We start from the raw sequence: 18,343 nt of genomic DNA on the forward strand, positions 1-18,343 counted from the left end.
TAGTCCATTTGTAGGACTTCAAAGGGGTGATTGGGGACCCCAAACCCTCCCCGGGGTACAGCAGTTCCTTTCCCAGGGTTGTGTTGGAGGCATATTAGGCATTGTTGGACCAGACGTTTGGCTGAGTCTGGTATTCTGTCGTTGTGCCAGACTTTGGAGATGAGTTCGATCATGGGGGCAGACCCTATGTGTGCGGGGGAGTGTGCCATGGTCAGCATGGGGATCAAGTATGAGTCGGGTAGCAACCATTTGTTCGAGTCTTTAGTTCGCCAACAACCGTCATCGTCCTTCAATCCCACCCGGGCCCATTCAGTTAATTCGTGTGGTGTGCTGGCTAGTTGGATATCCCTAATCGTTTCCCTAGCATCCTTCCATTTCTCAGTTTGGGACCTGGTCACGTACATGCGGGTCGTGGACCTATTCTCGGCTGTGGTTCGGGCAGTAATGTCAGCTAGTGCATTTCCCTGACCTATAATGTCTGTCACCTTCTTGTGTGCCTGGCATTTGATCACAGCTATCCGTGTGGGGAGGAGGACTGCTTCGGTCAGGGCAGAGACTAGATCTCCATGCAGGATGGGTGTGCCATGAGAAGTCAAGAATCCCCTCTCTTTCCATAAGAGCCCGAAGTGGTGAACTACCCCAAAGGCATACTGACTGTCTGTGTAAATGTTTGCGGTTGTCCCTGCTGCCAGGATGCAGGCTCGTGTGAGGGCAATTAGTTCAGCCGCCTGTGCGGATCGCTGTGTGATGCGGGCTGTCTCAACAACTGTTCGAGCTGTGGTGACTGCATAGGCGGCTGAGGTGGTGCCATCAGGGAGCTTGATGCATGAGCCATCCACCCACAGTTCTCCGTCAGGGTCCGGGAAGGCAGTATCCCGGAGGTCAACCCTACTCTTGGTTTGTTCGTCGGTGAGGGTCACGCAATCATGTATAGGGGATGCATTGGGGTCAGCGTCAGGGAGAGGTAGTAGAGTAGCTGGATTCAGAGTGGTGCATCGTTTCAATGTGATATGGGGTGCAAGCAGAGTCAGTTCATACCCAGTCAGTCGTGCGCTAGTCAGGTGTTGAGTCTTGGTTTGGTTCAGGAGGGTATCAACAGCATGGGGTACCAATACTGTGAGGGGGTTCGAGAGCACGATCCCCTCACTTTGCCGGATAGAGACAGCAGCGGCGGCTACTGCTCGAAGGCAGGCGGGCAAAGCTCTGGCTACGGGGTCAAGAGTGGCAGAGAAGTAGGCACAAGGGCGTTGCTTAGGGCCTATGGACTGGGTTAGGACAGACAACGCACATCCCTCCCTTTCGTGGGTGTAGAGGGAGAAAGGTTTAGTGTAATCTGGGGTTCCTAGGACTGGGGCCGAGCAGAGGGCGTCTCGTAATTCTTTGAAGGAGGATTGGCATTCGGGTGTCCAGGGGAGGGGGAAGGGGACATCCTTAGCCAGCAGGGAAAGCAGAGGCTTTATGGTAAGACTGAAGTTTGGCAACCACTGTCGACAAAAGGAGGTGAGGCCCACTAGGGATCGTACTTGCTTCTGAGTTTTGGGAACAGGGGTTTCTAGGATGGTTTGAATTCGGTCAGGGGTAAGTTTCCTCCCGTCTTTGGATAGTAGGTGGCCTAGATAAGTTACCTGGGGCTGGCAGAATTGCAATTTCTTTCTGGAGACCTTGTGACCGTTCTCCGCAAGGAAGCGGAGGAGGTGAATGGTGGCTGTGACGGCGAGAGGAGTGGTGTCGGCCGCCAAAAGAATGTCATCAACGTACTGTATCAACACCACTCCATCGGGTAGTTGGACTGCATCCAGTTGCCTTTTGAGGGCTTGGCTGTAAATACTGGGACTCTCAGTGTAGCCTTGGGGTGCCCTGCAGAATCTGTACGAACGGGCTTTTAAAGTGAAGCCGAACAGGTAGCGGCTGTCTGGGTGGATGGGGATGGAAAAGAATGCGTTCTTGAGGTCAATAACAGTAAAGATGGTGGCAGTGGATGGAATCAGGGTGAGGATGGTGGTGATGTCTGAGACTACGGGGTACTGGGGTATGACTACTTTGTTAACCTCTCGCAAGTCAACAATGAAACGGTAGGCTTTCTCATCCCCCTCGCCTTGCTTCTTTACAATGGGTAGGATAGGGCTGTTGCAAACATTACTGACTACTTCTTCCACCACTCCTGCCTCGACCAGGGACTCGATGATTTCCACCAATGCCTTCTCGCCTTCGGGTGATATCCGATACTGTGGAAGCTTCGGGAGCACTGCGTCCGGTCGGACGGTTATGTGTACCGGGTCGATCACCATGCGCCCTACATCTGAGTCGGTTTTAGCCCATAGATGTGAAGGTAATGTGTCGAGTAGGGACATATCAGCATCGGTTATAGAGAGCATACGCCGTGTGTGACAGGGTCTGGACAGATCTGGGTTATCGTGTAGGATGACTCGAACTCCGTCTGGGGAGCATCTGATGGTGGCTCGAAAATGCTTTAGCAAATCAAGTCCCATAATAGCATCGGGGGTGTTGGAGGAGAGCAGAAAGGTCGTGTCAGTGGTGTTATCTTCTAAGTCAAAGGAGATTGGTGTTGATAAGGGGTTAGTGGAGGGCGTTCCGTCAAAGCCTATTGAGGTTACGTGTGAGCCAGACAAGGGTGCCCTAGGAATCAGTCATTTAGATAACGCACTACGTGTCGCCCCAGTATCTACCAGGAATGGAGATTTTGTGCCCAAGACCTTAGCGGTAACGTAAGGACCTTGCTGGTCAACACGGAGTTCGACTGGATCCCTCCCTTGTCCCTGGCGGTCCTATGCGAAGTCATGGGTGCTTTCGTAGTCGGACTGCTGATACTGGTTTTGTCGGGGGCGATCAAAGGTGTTTGGTCTGCCTGGCCTGTCGTTGATGGTGTTGTTCGTGTGCCCTCGTCCCTGTCCTCTGTTTCTGGGGTCATATGTTGTGTCTCTGGGGTCCCTATTCTTGTTCATTTCCAGAAGGACCGGGCACTGGGATTTCCAGTGTCCGAACCCTCTACAGAACGCGCATTGATTCCCATCCAAGTCTCTCCGTCCGTTGTAGGGTGCAGGTGTATGGTCTCTAGGGGGTAGCTTTCTAGGGGCGGTTGGTTGGTAATTCTCTTTCGGGGGTTCCCTTCCTATGGTCACCCCTTGCAACTGTGCTATCATTACTCTCTCCTTCAGTTCCTTTTTCTTCTTCTCTGATGCCCTATCGTTCTCGTTTTTCTGATTTTCGTAGTATTGGGCCATCTGGAGAATCGCTGCGGGTTTGGAGGCTGCCCAACTACTCTCGCTGGTCTGTAGCTTCTGGGAAACTTCCTGTGACAGACCCTTTACATAATTCTGGACAAAGAGGTGGTGTCCGGTTGCGGTGGTCATGTCTTGGCCACTGTAATCGGAAAACACAGTCTCGAATCGGGAGAAGTATTCAGACCCATCTTCCTGGGGTTTCTGACGGCAAGCCGTCACTATCGACCAGTCTACCTTTCTTTCTGGGATTAGAGTCTTCAGCCTTTGTACAATCTTGTCTGGGAGCTCTAAGATGGCTTTCGGGGGTTTCTGTCCTGGCTCTCGCTGTTTATCTATGGTATCGAGTTGTACCCAGGTATATCCGAACGGCTCAGCGTGGTCAACTTTCCGGATTTGTTTCCACACATCAGCCGGCAGACATAGCCCAAAGAACAAGTCGATATCTGCTAACGTCATTATCGTTGAGCCTAAGGCTGTACCCAATTCCGTGTAGAAGGCAGTCGGGTTCTTTCTTAAGTCGGGTAGAGTCTTTCTAAAAGTCAAAATATCTTGCCGGTCCCACGGCTGATAGACCCAGTTATATACAACCCTTCCCTTCGCATCTGGGTTGTTGATGTCGTCGTGTGTTCCCTGACCCCGTGGGGGGACCTAGTAGGGGGCAGCTTCTTTAATGGGCATCATGGCATCGGCCCTTCCTCCCTGGGGATTAATTGCTATAAGGGTTTCTGTTTTGGTGGTCTGTCCATGTTCTTTAAGGTGTCGGTAGACCTCGAGTGTACGAGTGAAGAGGTTCGTTACATCGCCCTCTCTTTCTTCCCCAATGTCTACCTTCCTATATAGGGCCGCTAAGCCTTCGGGACCTTTATCGTGGTACCTATCCTCATATGCATTCAGGGCGTGATAACAGAGCCGTACGACGAAGTGTCGTCTGCGGCTGTCGGCATACGAGTTATACACGTCTGTTATATACTCCTCACTTTCTTTTCGTTCCACCAGCGTCCCTACTATCTTGTCAATTCCTGCTCGTTCATCCTTAGTTAGTCGATTCATCCTGGTGGACTCTTTCTTTCCTATCTCATGGTCGACTGGCGTTGTGGTTGACGTTGGGTTCGGCACAAGAGGCTCAGCCGGCGCGGAGGCCGTGAGGGCCGAGGCCCTTGTACTGCTTTCGCTCGTGTTCGGGGGTTGTGGGTGTTGTACTATTGATTGGGAGGGTGCATACGGAGGGGGCATGTAAATGATCGGAGGACCTAACAGTAACTCGTCATTCGTTCGCTGCTTGGAGGACAACTCAGGGTAGAGCAAAGAAGGGGTCCTAACAGCGTACTGGCCTGAGGTTTCGGGTTCCTGTCTTAGTTTAGTTTCCCTTCTCTCCTTTATGTCCTCTTCTAACTTTCTAGCGGCAAGGTGAGCTGCCTTTCGTAATTCCTTTTCTGCTTTTACTTCTTCCCTCTTTTTCCGTTGCGTTGCTTCTTTGCGCCACATGCCGATACTGTCAAGCATAGTAGGCGTCGTCTTATTGCTACGCAGAGCTATTTCTAGCGCTTCTATCTTATGGTCGTCGAAGGATCCCATCAGTGGCCACTGACTCTCGGGGTCCTTCTTTGTATATTTATGCCATAGCTTGGTATAAGCTACGGCGACTAGTCCATATTTAGTGAACATGTCCTTATTAGGGGTGCCCTCCAGTGGAGCCGGATGGTTCACCTCTAATAAGCGGTCCGGGCAGAACCAACTACCAATCAGTGGGGAGAAGATAGGCATGACGGGTTTCAACGGGGACAAAAGTCAGCACTACCTATCTTTTCACTGCTTGCAAAGACTAGACAGAATATCTCTATTCTTCGTTATTTGCAAGCAGAGAATACCTCCAAAGAACCAATATCGAACAACTAGTGTTCGGACAATCAATCAATCAATCAATGGGGAGATAAAGATAGGCACGACGGGTTTCAACGGGGACAAAAGTCTGCGTTACCTACCCTTCACTATTTGCAAAGACTAGACAGAATATTCCTATTCTACGTTGTTTGCAAACAGAGAATATCTCAAAAAGCACTATTCTTCAAAACAATCAATGTTCGGACAATCAATCAATGGGGAGATAAAGATAGGCACGACGGGTTTCAACGGGGACAAAAGTCTGCGTTACCTACCCTTCACTATCTGCAAAGGGAGAGAGAGAGAGTATTTCTACTCCTCCCCGTTTGTAGACAGCGAATATCTCAAAAAAGAACAATCAATGAGCAATACTAGAATTTCCAAAGCTTCAAACAATCAATCAATTATTTCTCAATTTGTCGTGTATCACGACCTTACCCGGACCGCGTGGACAGTTTCTCGTCTTCCGCCTCCAGCGCCCGATCGTCCTCTACTCTCCGTATTTGCCGCGGCACTCCTGATGGTTCCCAGTCAGGACCGTAGATCACTCGAGAGAGGTCTGCTCGGAACCAGTGAAGTTCGGATGATCGGCTGCCAGACGAGGGTCTATTGGGCAGGAGCTCTCCCGATCGTTGCAGTCGTTCACTCTGTCGTCGGGACCTCTCCCACTGGATCCACGTGTCGCTGATGGGCCCCACGTTTGGGACGCCAATTGTTAAATGGTAGCGGCAGTTTCAGTCGGTATCCTTTCAAGTATTTGCCCGGCGGTAATCGCCTCTCATACCACTCGATAATTTACCAATAAAAGAGGCAGGCGCCGGAGACTGGAAGGCAGGAAACAAGGTTTTATTCCGTCGGAGCAGAACACATCAGATCAGACAGCAAGGTATCGTCACGAGGTGCTCTAACTGCATCTCTGAGACCTGGTCTCTTATACACTGGTTTATTGCTTTATTATACATAGTACATTCTTGAGATTCCCTTGATGTGCGGGGAAATATCCCCTGAAGCCCCGGCTCAGATCCGATCCCACACATGGTTACAGTAGAGGTTCCCACCCTACCCGCAGTGGGAGATGGCTATCGCGCAGCAGGGAATTCCGCTAATTCCCGGGGGTGTGTGCAACCGGCCGGGTCTCAGGGGGTAGGGGCTTTGATTCTACTGTAATCCCTTTGATGTGGGGTGTTTCCCTTACAGTAGGGGCAATAAACTGCATCCGCAGGGCTAGGTGATGGCCTGGGACCAGTTCAGACAATGGGGCGCAGAGGAAGGGGGTTATCAAAGGAGAGGCATGACCATGTATGGGTTGTCGGTCGGAAGTGGTTCCGTAGCAGGGTCGCGCAGAAGGAGAGGGTTTATGGCCTGTATGAGAGAGCGGGGGTGGCCGGCGCGCGGGGGATGCTCGCAGCGCCGGGGGAAAGCGCTGGCGATCGAGAGTGAGCGGGGAGAGAGAGTGGGGTGCCTAAAATGGCGGCCGTGCATTTGCTATGCGTGGCGCTGGGGAGAGGCAAGATGGCGCAGATAATGTTCAGTTTGCACGCTAAATTTCCACACGTAAGTAGGCGCAACGAGGGGAAATACTTTTTTTTTCTCCTTATTTCTTCCTCTTTCTATGCGTGCTGCATTCTGCAGCACACATAGAAGGAGGAAAACGGTAAACATCCATTACAACGCAGTCATTACATCGCACTGCTTTTACAAGGCAACTGTTGCAACGCATGCCATTACAACGCATGCCTTTACAACGTATGTCACCACAACACATGCCATTACAATGCATACATTACAACACATGACATTACAATGCATTTTAAGGTAAGTAATGGAGATTTTTCAGTTTTAGGGTGGGTATGGGTATTGGGGTGTGTGGGAATAGTAATTTTTACCTCTACACTATCCAACACTTTGCTTTCTGTGGCACCCACTGGAGTAGGAATAGTAATTTTTACCCCTACACTATCCAACACGTACCCTCCTGTTGCCCTAAAAGTAATATGCATTGTAATGGTAAGTGTTGTAATGGTATGCCTTGTAATGGAACGTGTTGTAATGGTAGATTTTGAAAAATGCCTTGTAATGGCATGCATTGTAAAATCATTCAATGTAATGGTAGTTGCGATGTAAAAACCGCGTTGTAAAAGCATGCGTTGTAATTGCTTGCGTTGTAACGTCATGTGTTCGAGGAAAACATCTCTTGTGATTGTTTTTGTGCAGAAAGATGTCCCTTCCTGTACAAAATCAATCATCCCAATAATGCAGGCACCCTTGCACCATGATGCGGATGAGCCGCCACTGCCTGCCCCTTCAGCTCACTCTTGCCGCCTTGTAATTTCTCCCTTTGTTACGCTTTTCGGTCTTTCTCTTCCTTCATCTTCCCCATATGTGCCTTTTGCTCGCAGTAAATGCCTGATGCGGAAAAATAAGTGACGGCCCCCAAAAATAAGTGCTGTTGCCCCCACCGGCAAACACCGGCTTAAATAAAACACTGGTGGTTTGGTGAAACAGTAGCGTCAAAATCCAGGGGTCAAGCAATGGGTTCAGCTCCAAGACGGATGCATTTGATATTAGCAAGCACCCGTGCCTTAACCTGTGGCTTTTGACGCCAGGATATTACCAAACTACTCCTTCCCCTTTTAAACAAGCGAAACAGATTGGCATTGCCAATGCTTGTTAATTATGAGGATTCTGTCAGATAGTACCTGAAAAGCATGGCTGCACCTCTTTACGTAAGTGCAGTGAGTCCGTGTCTCTGCTTGAGGTGTTGAGACAATAGTAAAAGGCATGTATAACTTGCGACAACCAAATAACTGAACCTTTGTTGGCCAGAGCAGAGACCACTGAACATACATACAAACATCCCGTGCCTATCAGAAATGTACTTAGTTTTATGTATTAAAATATATTAAATATGTATTAAATGATTTAGACCTCTACTGATTATAGCCTTTGTAATGGAGGGAAACAAGATCTAGCTCACATGATATATATATATATATATATATATATACGAAAGGACATCAGTCGGCCACGTAAATTATACAGCTCAGTGCTCATTCCGTCATGTAATATTTTTGTGATCAGATTGCAAACCGTGGGGCTTTCTGAAGAATGCATCGCCGGGCTTGGTAGGCAGGATAAGTACATGATCCCTAAAGATCACTTAAATACCTTCTGTAGTTTGCATTCCACAGTCACTTTAAGGAGCATAACACCACATTCCAGCATCAGCTTCTCAGTGGAACAGTAAGCTTTTAGGATTATTTTGTGTGGGTTATAGTGATTAATGCCTGGGGGGCACTAACGTGAGAACCTCATCGCGGTGACTTACTTTACTCCTTCCTCTAAATCTCTTCACCTCTGGTAAATTCACAATCCATTTTTAGAAAAGTCACTGTAGATCTGCACATGCCTTTTCCTCACCTGATTAAATGAAGCTGGAAGTGTTTTCTAACTGAGCAAGTCTTTTTGTACTGAATGCCCACCGTTATATATGGAGCCTTGATATATGAACAGCGCTATATAAGTACTACATTGATATTTGTAAGAAGCCTGAGGAAAAGGGTTAGTTGCAGACGTTTTGTGGTACGTAGTGAAACATGTGTGTTCCTTCCTGCACATTATACAGTGATGCATATGCATTGTCTTATGTGTAAACCACAAACCGGGGTGATAAGACCTCTTGGCCATTTCCCAGATGGTTCTTTAATTCCAATTTCTGAAGAACAGCCTCTATTTACCTTACTGCACAGCACAGATATCCCATAGCCAGGCACAACATCTCAATTACACCAAACAAATGCATGTAATGGAATAGTCCTCAAGGGAATGACTGAGACCACACCAGTTTGTTTGGAGAAAGCTATGTTGCAGGTGTATTTGGTATGATAATATGTTGACTTAAGGTTGATCAAAAGGCATCCAGTGATGATATGACCTAAGTTGGCTGCCTGCTTGATTAGCCAATGAGGACCAGGAATACACATCTGGTGCTGAATCTTTGGGTGTTCACCCCACATCTGGATCCCATAGTCTAGGAAAAGAACTCACATGCAGGGGTAGATTGTTACCAGTCAAACCTCGATTTGCTCAGACTTACAACTGTCCTTGGAATAATGGAGCGCTGTTGCTTTCATCCCGGGGCCATGCTGTAAGGCCGCCTGGGGTATTCCGCATGAAGCCCCTATAAGCTCTTTCTTGTACTTGCTTTACTCAGCAAAGTCCTTTGAATCACCCTGTAGCTACCTGCAATGCAGAATAAGATAAAATAAAACATCACAACACTTAATTTACATCATTGATCAAACAAGTCAATAAGGGTAAGTAGTAGGGTGGATTTTGCTGTGCAGGCTTGCCTAAAGAGGGCAATCCCTGGAGCCATGATGAATATAAGGAGGCTCCTGCCCTGAAATAGACTCCCTGAGGGGGTTAAGACCTCCTCCCAGGTGCAAGCACTCCAACCCTATCCCCCCACGAATCCCCAACCTACCCTGAGGGGGATAAAGTATATTAGAGGGGTGTACAGCCTGGCAGGGGAATGCTGTGCTAAGATGCTGCCTGCCAAATTATCGACTTACTTGTGGCACAGCCAGCACCATAACACAGATATTCCATAGCCAGGAACATATACTTAATTACACCAAACAAATGCATGCAAAGGAAAAGTCCATAAGAGAATGACCGAGACCACACCAGCTTGTTTGGGGAAAGATATGTTGCAGGTTTATTTGATACGGTAATGAGTTAATTTACGGGCAATCCAAGGGCAGGCAGTGTTGGTATGACCTAAGCTGTCTGCTTGCCTGATTAGGCAATGAGGAACATGAATGCATGACATCTAGTGCTGAACCTTTGGGTGTTCACCCCACATCTGGACCCCCATAGTTCAAGAAAATAACTCACATGCAGAGGCGAACTGTTAAAAGGAAGCCCCTGGTTGCTCAAGCTTACAACTGCTCTTGGGAATAACAGGGCACTGTCACTTTCATCCCGGGGTACTGCCGTAAGGACTCCCGGGGTCTAGGCATGAAGCCCCTATGGATTCTTTTTTGCCAGGGGTGGCAACCGCTGGTCCTGAGGCCCACCACCATTACCTGTAACTTTCTAAGAACTAAACTTAGTCTTGTTACATTGTGCTGCGTCTAGAGGGCATAACTCATGGTGCCTTGACAAGCACTAACTTTTTTGTGGTGGTATCTGGCTGTACCTCCAGAACCGGTCCCCTACACGTAATGTTAATAACCCCTACAATTGTCAAAATATAGCTAAATCGTAGCGCCCACTCAAGAATTGTAATAGGTTCAAGGTTTTTCTACTTCCGTGTTAGCAATTTTGCTAACAAAGATCCCCGAAAAATGGAGCAATTAATCTACAGGTCCCAGATCCAGTCTTCCACGCTCCAGCACAGACCTAGGAAGATAACCTCAGTTTCCAGTAACATAGGATCTGCCATACTTAAGGCCGAGCTTATGTTTTAAAACAATCCCTACCCAAAGCTACTGTACAGAAGGGCAAAATCTATTTGCTTGAGGAAAGGCTAGCCAGATCCTGGTGGGTGTAGTATAACCCACACTTACAGCAGTACTCAAGTCAGTTTATAGTTGCTTTCCAATTGGTTCTCACTGCATCCAACTTTTAAGAGCTGTAAAGTCGAAATCAAGAAAAAGGCCTTTGAGTGTTTGAGACCCTTTATATGGTGCTGGGAGTAACATCAGCTCATGCTTGTGCACTCTTGATTGAAGGCCATGCAAGCAACGATATTCCCAACTGTTACTACAGTAGTTCTGAATTTGCTGCACATTGGCATTATAAGTATACAAAACAGTGATGGATGGAATGCATGCATGAATCTCTGCCACTGGTAATCACTCAAGCCTCATCCCAATCCATCTTTATTTTGCACACAAGGCCAACTCAGTTTGGACCCAGCTATATGCAAATCAGTCTCAACACTGCTTCAATAGGAACAGCCCAGCCTGATCTGCCAAGCCAGATCCTTGGACCTGTTTCACCCAAGTTATGCTCATCAGCCAGGTACAGCTTGGTTCCACTGACACAGTGTGCACAGGGCCCACATCTGGGCATACCCGTCCCACTTAGGGCAACACAATAAGTATACAATACAGTGATGTATGGAATGCTTGAATTAAACTCAGCTATTATTAATCACTCGGGCTGCATCCCAATCCATCATTATTTTGCGCACCATGCCACCTCAGTTTGGACTAAGCTATATGCAAATCAGTCTCGACCCTGCTCCAATAGGAACAGTCCAGAACGAACTGCCAAGCTCAGTCCTTCCTGAACCGAAACACAAGGAACAAAGAACCAGTTTCATCCTAGTTATGGGCTCATCAGCCAGATAAAGCTTGGCTTCAGTGACACAGTGTGCACGGGACCCACATCTGGCACACCCGGCCCACTTACGGTGACACAATAAGTATATAAAACAGTGATGGATGGAATGCTTAAATTTATTTCAGCCGCTGGTAATCATTTGGTCCGCATCTGAATCCATCCTTATTTTGGACATAACCCACCTCAGTTTGGCACATTGGCATTGATCACACATGTATGCATCCATTTATGTTTAAAACACCACTCCTCCAATTAAATTTTCTGTTTACTTTTTTTCTCTCATATTTTCAAAATGTCTTCTTGCCAAACTTAGTGTTAGTAAGCATTAGCTAATCTCTTCCATGTTCTATGGAATAGCCAAGCAAAGCGGAAAAGGGCCCGCCATTCCCCAATTCTTTAATTCTCCACTTAAAAGAAAGTTCCCCTCTGTAGTAGAGGAAATTCCTGCTTCTTTCTTCCAAAAATCTAAAACTACCCTTCGATCTATATTTTGCCTTTTGCTGCAAAGGGGCTGCAACAGCACAAGCCGCCACCAAACAAAACATCACAATAAATAAATATACACCCAACTAACCCAAGTACAGATTGTAATACACATGTTTAACAACAATACACATAGTATTAAATAAGAAGGAATGAGTAATTGTTTGTATATCTTTTAATTTCTAGCCAATGATCTGTGCAATGTTGTGGAACATGGATGTGAGTTTCAATGTGTCAGCACACCGGGATCCTACCACTGCATTTGTCCAGAGGGACGACAGCTCAAAGCTGATGGAAAGACATGTGATGGTAAGTAGCCAAGTGGATGTTGTATCTTTAAGTTAGCCATGATAAGTATATCAATATGACATTTACTGCATAGCTAATTGTTACATTTATCCTAAACCTTTGTGGGCCCTGCTTCGATGTGAAAACTCACTCTGTACCCACAAATTTACAGAACTATATTCAAATGTTTTTTTTTTACTACAAATCAATGTTTCCATGTTTTGCTCTGCTTGCTTATTTATTAATTGCACTTGTACGAAACAGTAATCTTTATTTTTACTTTTTTATTAATTCTTCTTCTTGTCAAAGTCCTGGCTTTTTATCTTTTCTCTCGTGTTATGAACCGATCAACACAGTGTTTAAACCACTATTGGATAGGTTCCAAATATTTTAAACCACTGGTATGGATTACCAAACATTAACATCAACTACCAAAAATAACTGGTTGGTGGCATGTGCCTCAACCAATACCTGTCCCATCCGTAGTTGTAAATTGCTGGTCTTTATAAGGATAAGCTAATGCCTTATTTTCCAACAAACCTATTTCCAACATACCACCTGCTATCCATTGCAAACTCTTGCTATGGTTTCTTAGATAGAGGATATGGCATTCCTTATTTACTTTACCTCAGCAGCATAATTTACTTTTACATCTGATAGTCATCCTCCTGCTCTTTTGAAAAATAGGTGAAACATGTTTGTATCCAAAGTGTAATCAGTGCAATTTTTGTGTCAGCATGCCACTGTCACCAAGAGACATGTAGCTGCATGTTCCTTGGATAAAAAAAAGTAATCTTCACCAATAATGCATGCAGCTTAACAGTAAATATCAAAGAGGGAGAGGCAGCTTTGCCGCTCCCTCTTTTTGCATGTCATGGGAAGTACAAAATCCTCAGGGCTGGTAATATTTGGCAATAACTTTAAAGGATGGTCCAAGTGCCTGAGATTCTATCAGCCTTTAAGTGATACTGACAGCTGTGCAATAAACCAGAATGGCTTTCAGATGTATGATACACTCTCTTTGTGAATGTAGTGATCTATTTTTTTCGCTTCAGAAGGCCGGTGATTGTAACATAGGGCTTTATTAAGAGTTTTCGCAGATGGGTTACTCCATCACAAACATGACAGTTATCCCAGTCTGTCTTATTACAAGCGCATTATGAGCATAGGCGATTGTAATAAGCCCGGTGAACTATCCCTCATGATTGTGACGGAGTACCAACCTGAAAAACTCTCAATCAGGCCATATTGTCCTTTTACATTTATAAAGGAATTAGAGAACCTCCTGTTTAAGCATCAAAAAGCAAATGACTAACGGGTTGCTTCCTGTTGTCCCCTTTTTTCAAAGCTATATCCCCCACATTCTTGAAAATGGATACTCTTAGTATTTTTCTACTTTGATTTTTCAGTGGGATACTAAGAGGAAGGAGGGACTGCTTATTTTCTCTTTCTATTCTTCTGCTAACAAATGACTTCTTGCCAAATCTCTCATGTATTTTCTATTTATGCTATTCTGATGCATTTTCCCCTCTCTTGTTTCATCTCCATCTTATATGTTTGCTTTATATTTTTCCAGCGACTTCCTCATTGAATTTATTTTTCAAAACAGCTTGGACAGGAAAAGAACAGACAATTGGACTTGCTTTTTCAGTGTTTTAATGGATCATTTTCAGTGTATTATTTTCAAAGGTTAAATCTTAGTTAAACAAAATAGCGTCTCTTTAAAGTCAAGCCGAAAAGATCCATAATATTTGCTTGCACAAGATGATTTGTTTTCATGAGGCCCAAATATCACACTGATATTAAAACTACGAGTTAGGGTGAAAATATCTAACAAAATATTAATTTGGCTCTTAGAGAAAATCTGAAATGAAGAGCACCAGCCGCACAACCCCAGGCTGGTATAACTCCATAATATATCCATAATAGGGAAACCTCATTTCTTCAAATTTAGGAATTTAATAAAAACATACCAGAAAGAGGAGACATGGGTGATAAGCAAATTACACAAGAAAAAGAGGCAGGGGTCATTGAGAAGGGATGAAGTGAAGAGATGCTAGAATATAGGTAGAGATAGAGGTACCATGTTATGCTCTGGGGTAGAGGTCATAGCACGGCAGTCCTTCTTCTGTAGTGACCACAGGTCCAGGGGTGGACTAAAGAATTGGTCTGAGGGGGCACTATTTATACCTAGTACTAGCTTTGCAGTAGAAGAAACCTCTAGGCTTCTTCACACATCTGCCTTCCCCTGCTCATGTCCCACGACTGGGCAATAGATGGGTGTCAAGTTATTTGTGAGTGTGCTGGAGGCAGCCCCTTTGAAATGTAAGTGGGGCAGGGAACAGCACTGCCCCACCCCTTCTGGCAGGATTGCTCACCATGCCAACACCTACTCCATTTTTGATACATTGTCTGTAAGGAATACACAAAGACTAACTTCCAACTGCACTTATTCATGTGACCCAGGACACAGGCTACAAGCATCAAATGGATAGGACAGGAAAGTGTCTACTTTCATAAAGTGGCATTTTTAGAATTGCGAATTAACATCCAACCTTACCATTAAAGAGGATTTTAAATTGCAATTCTTTTTGAGTGTAAACATGACATTACTACCTGCTCTCACTCAAAAGTTATCACTTATTAAATGTAATGTGGTAACCCAATGTTATCCTATGGGAGAGGTAGGCCTCACAGTAGAGAAAAACACATTTAAGAGTTTTTCACTACCCGCACATGTAAAATTCTAAAGTACATATCCAACTTTTTAGATACACTGCACCATGCCCTCTGGGCTATTTAAGGGCTACCTTCGGGTGACATATGTATTAAAACAGTAGTTTTTAGACCTGACAAAAGGTTTATTTTGCCATCGAATTGGCAGTTTAAAACTGCACACAGGCTGCACTGGCAGGCCTGAGACATGTTTTAAAAGGCTACTTAAGTGTGTAGCACAATGAGTGCTGCAGGCCTACTAATAGCATTTAATTTACAGGCCATGGGTACATGTTGCATCACTTTACTAGGGACTTATAAGTAAATGTAATATCTCAATTAGGTGTAGGACAATTGCACCATGTTTTAAGGAGTGAGCACGAACACTTTAGCACTGGTTAGCAGTGGTAAAGTGCACAGAGTCTTAAAGCCAACAAAAACAAATGTCAACAAACAGGAGGTGAGAAGGCAAAAGGTTTGGGGGAAGACCACCCAAAGGGTTCTCAGGTGTAATAGGAAGGAGTTTATGTACTTGGATATACGCAGAAGTAGACGGCCGGTGAAAAGGGGTACTAGTGGTAAAAAGGACTTCCCCCTGTAGAAGATCAACAAAGGATCTATGTGATCTTAAAAACCAAATAGATTGCAGGGAGTATTCTCACTCCCGAAGGAAATTCACCAAGATAGATCCAAAATCATGGGATTTTACTCATTTGGAAAACAGAGCAAATAGGGTTATGGGGAGAAATCACCACAACTGGCTTTCTTTACCTATATTTTCAAATTTTAGGTACAAACCATTAAGCCCTTAATTGTTTGCCCCAAGGCCAATGCGCCTTACGTTTTCCTATAACTTTGACTAAGTATGAAGCCTAAAAATTACTTGCTGAATAATGTTAGCCCATAAAAAAAGGTTGAAAAGTCACTAGAATTTTACAATGGTGCATGGTATACACAGTTCTCAGTTAAATGCTTAGTTATAGATTAATTAAAACAGGTTCCAGCTGTTAAATCATTGTTTGTCATTTTGCTTGCTTTTCAGGATGTACAACATCTCATGTGGATTTAGTGTTTGTGATTGACGGCTCCAAAAGTGTTCGACCTCAAAACTTTGAACTCGTGAAGCAGTTTGTGACAAAGATCGTAGATTCTCTGGCCATATCTCCTCAGGGCACACGAGTCGGGCTGGTTCAGTATTCAAGCCGAGTGCGCACAGAGTTTGATCTGAATCAATTTAAAACTGCTAAAGATGTCAAGAATGCTGTACTGAACATTGAGTATATGGAAAAGGGTACTATGACAGGACTAGCCCTACAACATATGGTGGAGCAGAGCTTCTCTGAGGCAGCAGGGGCCAGACCGCTTTCCAGAAATGTACCCAGAATCGGACTGGTCTTCACAGATGGCCGATCCCAAGACAGCATCTCAGAATGGGCCAAAAAAGCTAAAGAAACAGGTATGTAAACAAATAAATGCAATTTTTTTACTACTACTTTTTTAAAACCCCCCAAAAATGTAATAACAGAAAGAATGTATATAACATCGTTGTTTTAATTCTTTTAGAATGCTGAATCATAAATAACAGAAAATTGATTAATTTCAAGAAGTGACATTAAGCACATTATACACATTTTAAAAATGCATTCAAATGGAATAGACATACTTAATAAGTCTAAAATATATGTTTCAGTTTTTTACTTTACAATACTTATTAATTGAAGTCAACCACATTTGTAATTGTGTATGGTATAAAGTACCCCCTGCCATACATTATAAAGATGTTGCAAGTCACCAAGGAGTTGCGTGACCATATGGAGGAAGGAGGCTGAAGGATGAGTTCCTTTATAAGGTTATGGAACTCCAAGGTGACTTGCAATATTCTTATCTTGTACAGCAATGGGTACATTATTCCTTATAATACATTGTCACACAGTCACCTTTCCCACAAAACACTTAAATCCTTGGTGCGTAGCTCTTTCATATGAAAGAGAGAGCATGTTTGCTAACATGAAGAATACATATATAATCGCAAGCGCAAAATTAAACACATCCAAAAAGCTGCCAGATATGTGCTCCAAAAAGATATTAGAAGCAGTTTAATACTAATTAGTTCTTCTTAATATAAAGCACAGTACAAACATACAGAAAGATTCTGACTTGCCAATTATGCAAGGAGTACAAAAAATAAGTATATTGCCACAAATATCTTATTTCTGCTTGCCACTGTACAGCTAGAAAAACAGAGCAGAAAAAAGAGAAGAGACGCTGCTCCTTGACATGACCTGACCTGCCTGTCCCCTTGGATGCTGGCTCTGGCAGCAGGCACTGTGACGTCAGTACTCAACTGTAATATGTTATTACAGTTTAATTCTGATGTCATATCTTTAAAATTGGCGGCTGGGTGCATCACAAGTCGCTGATTATAAGGAAATTAGACACATATTGTTATACACGAATTGCAGAACACCATTATAAACATATCAGTTACAGTCACAGTAAAACTAATAGGTAATTATCCTTTTTAAAGGGAACTCATTGGCATTGCCTTAAATCCAAATCAGTTGGATACATCTGTAATTTGTCTATGCCAACAGGAGTCCATGCAAACTGCAGCACCAGGATGGGGAATTTTACACATGGCCGACAATGTTGCGGCTTGATTCAAAGAGAAATAGTTTTGAATGACAGCTGATGTACACCTATATTGAGGAATATCTCATGCTTCATTATTTTTACTGTATGCAGGAAAGTAAAAAAGATGTGGTACACAATAAATTAAGTGGGACCTCTTAAAATATTCACAAACTCTTGTACGTACATTTGCCGCATTTGCATGCACACTTAACTGTATGTAGAAAGTGCTGCAGAAAGTGTAGGACTAAACACCAACCGCTCTCATTTTCACACAGAAGGGACATATAAGTAGATAAGAAAGAATCTCTAGAGTTAATTAAAAATTGTGTAACATCCCCAATCTTATACTGTGTACTTTACAAGTAATCGCAAAATACGGAAACGTCCGCTATGAAAATAAAACATAAGTGTAGCTTTTTTTTAGTGAATTCTGTACACATAAAACTGTTACTTAATACAGTCAGAACTTGTGTGTTTTTGGCCAAGGGATGGTTAGCGAATTCTCCAGGCAAGCAGAACGTCAAATTAAACAGTTAATAATTTAAGAGAATGGTCAATTACGGCTGTTTTGTGAAATGGTTCCTAAGCCTTCAACCTCTTTTTGAAGCACAATGCCTCTTTAGTTTGTTTGTCCAGGAAAAACAAGGCATTCCGCTTCTGTGCCCTCATCTCTTGCATTGTCATGCCACCCAATGTGTCCCTCTGGCACCTGGTGACCATTAGCAATCCCAGTGAGGAAGACCTCA

General features: G+C 44.4%; 1 protein-coding gene across 6 annotated transcripts in view; it reads left to right on the plus strand.

The window, feature by feature from the left end:
- Nucleotides 1-18,343, plus strand: part of MATN4 (matrilin 4) — a 170,224-nt gene that overhangs the window by 130,887 nt on the left and 20,994 nt on the right. For all 6 annotated transcript variants that reach the window (XM_085619077.1, XM_085619078.1, XM_085619079.1 and 3 more), the window contains 2 exons: nucleotides 12,147-12,269; nucleotides 16,006-16,419. In XM_085619077.1, the coding sequence (XP_085475203.1) occupies nucleotides 12,147-12,269; nucleotides 16,006-16,419 (537 nt within the window). The remainder of the gene's footprint in view (nucleotides 1-12,146; nucleotides 12,270-16,005; nucleotides 16,420-18,343) is intronic.

Source organism: Triturus cristatus, chromosome 7 (genome assembly GCF_964204655.1).
Source record: "Triturus cristatus chromosome 7, aTriCri1.1, whole genome shotgun sequence".
In the NCBI taxonomy this organism is placed as follows: Eukaryota; Metazoa; Chordata; class Amphibia; order Caudata; family Salamandridae; genus Triturus; species Triturus cristatus.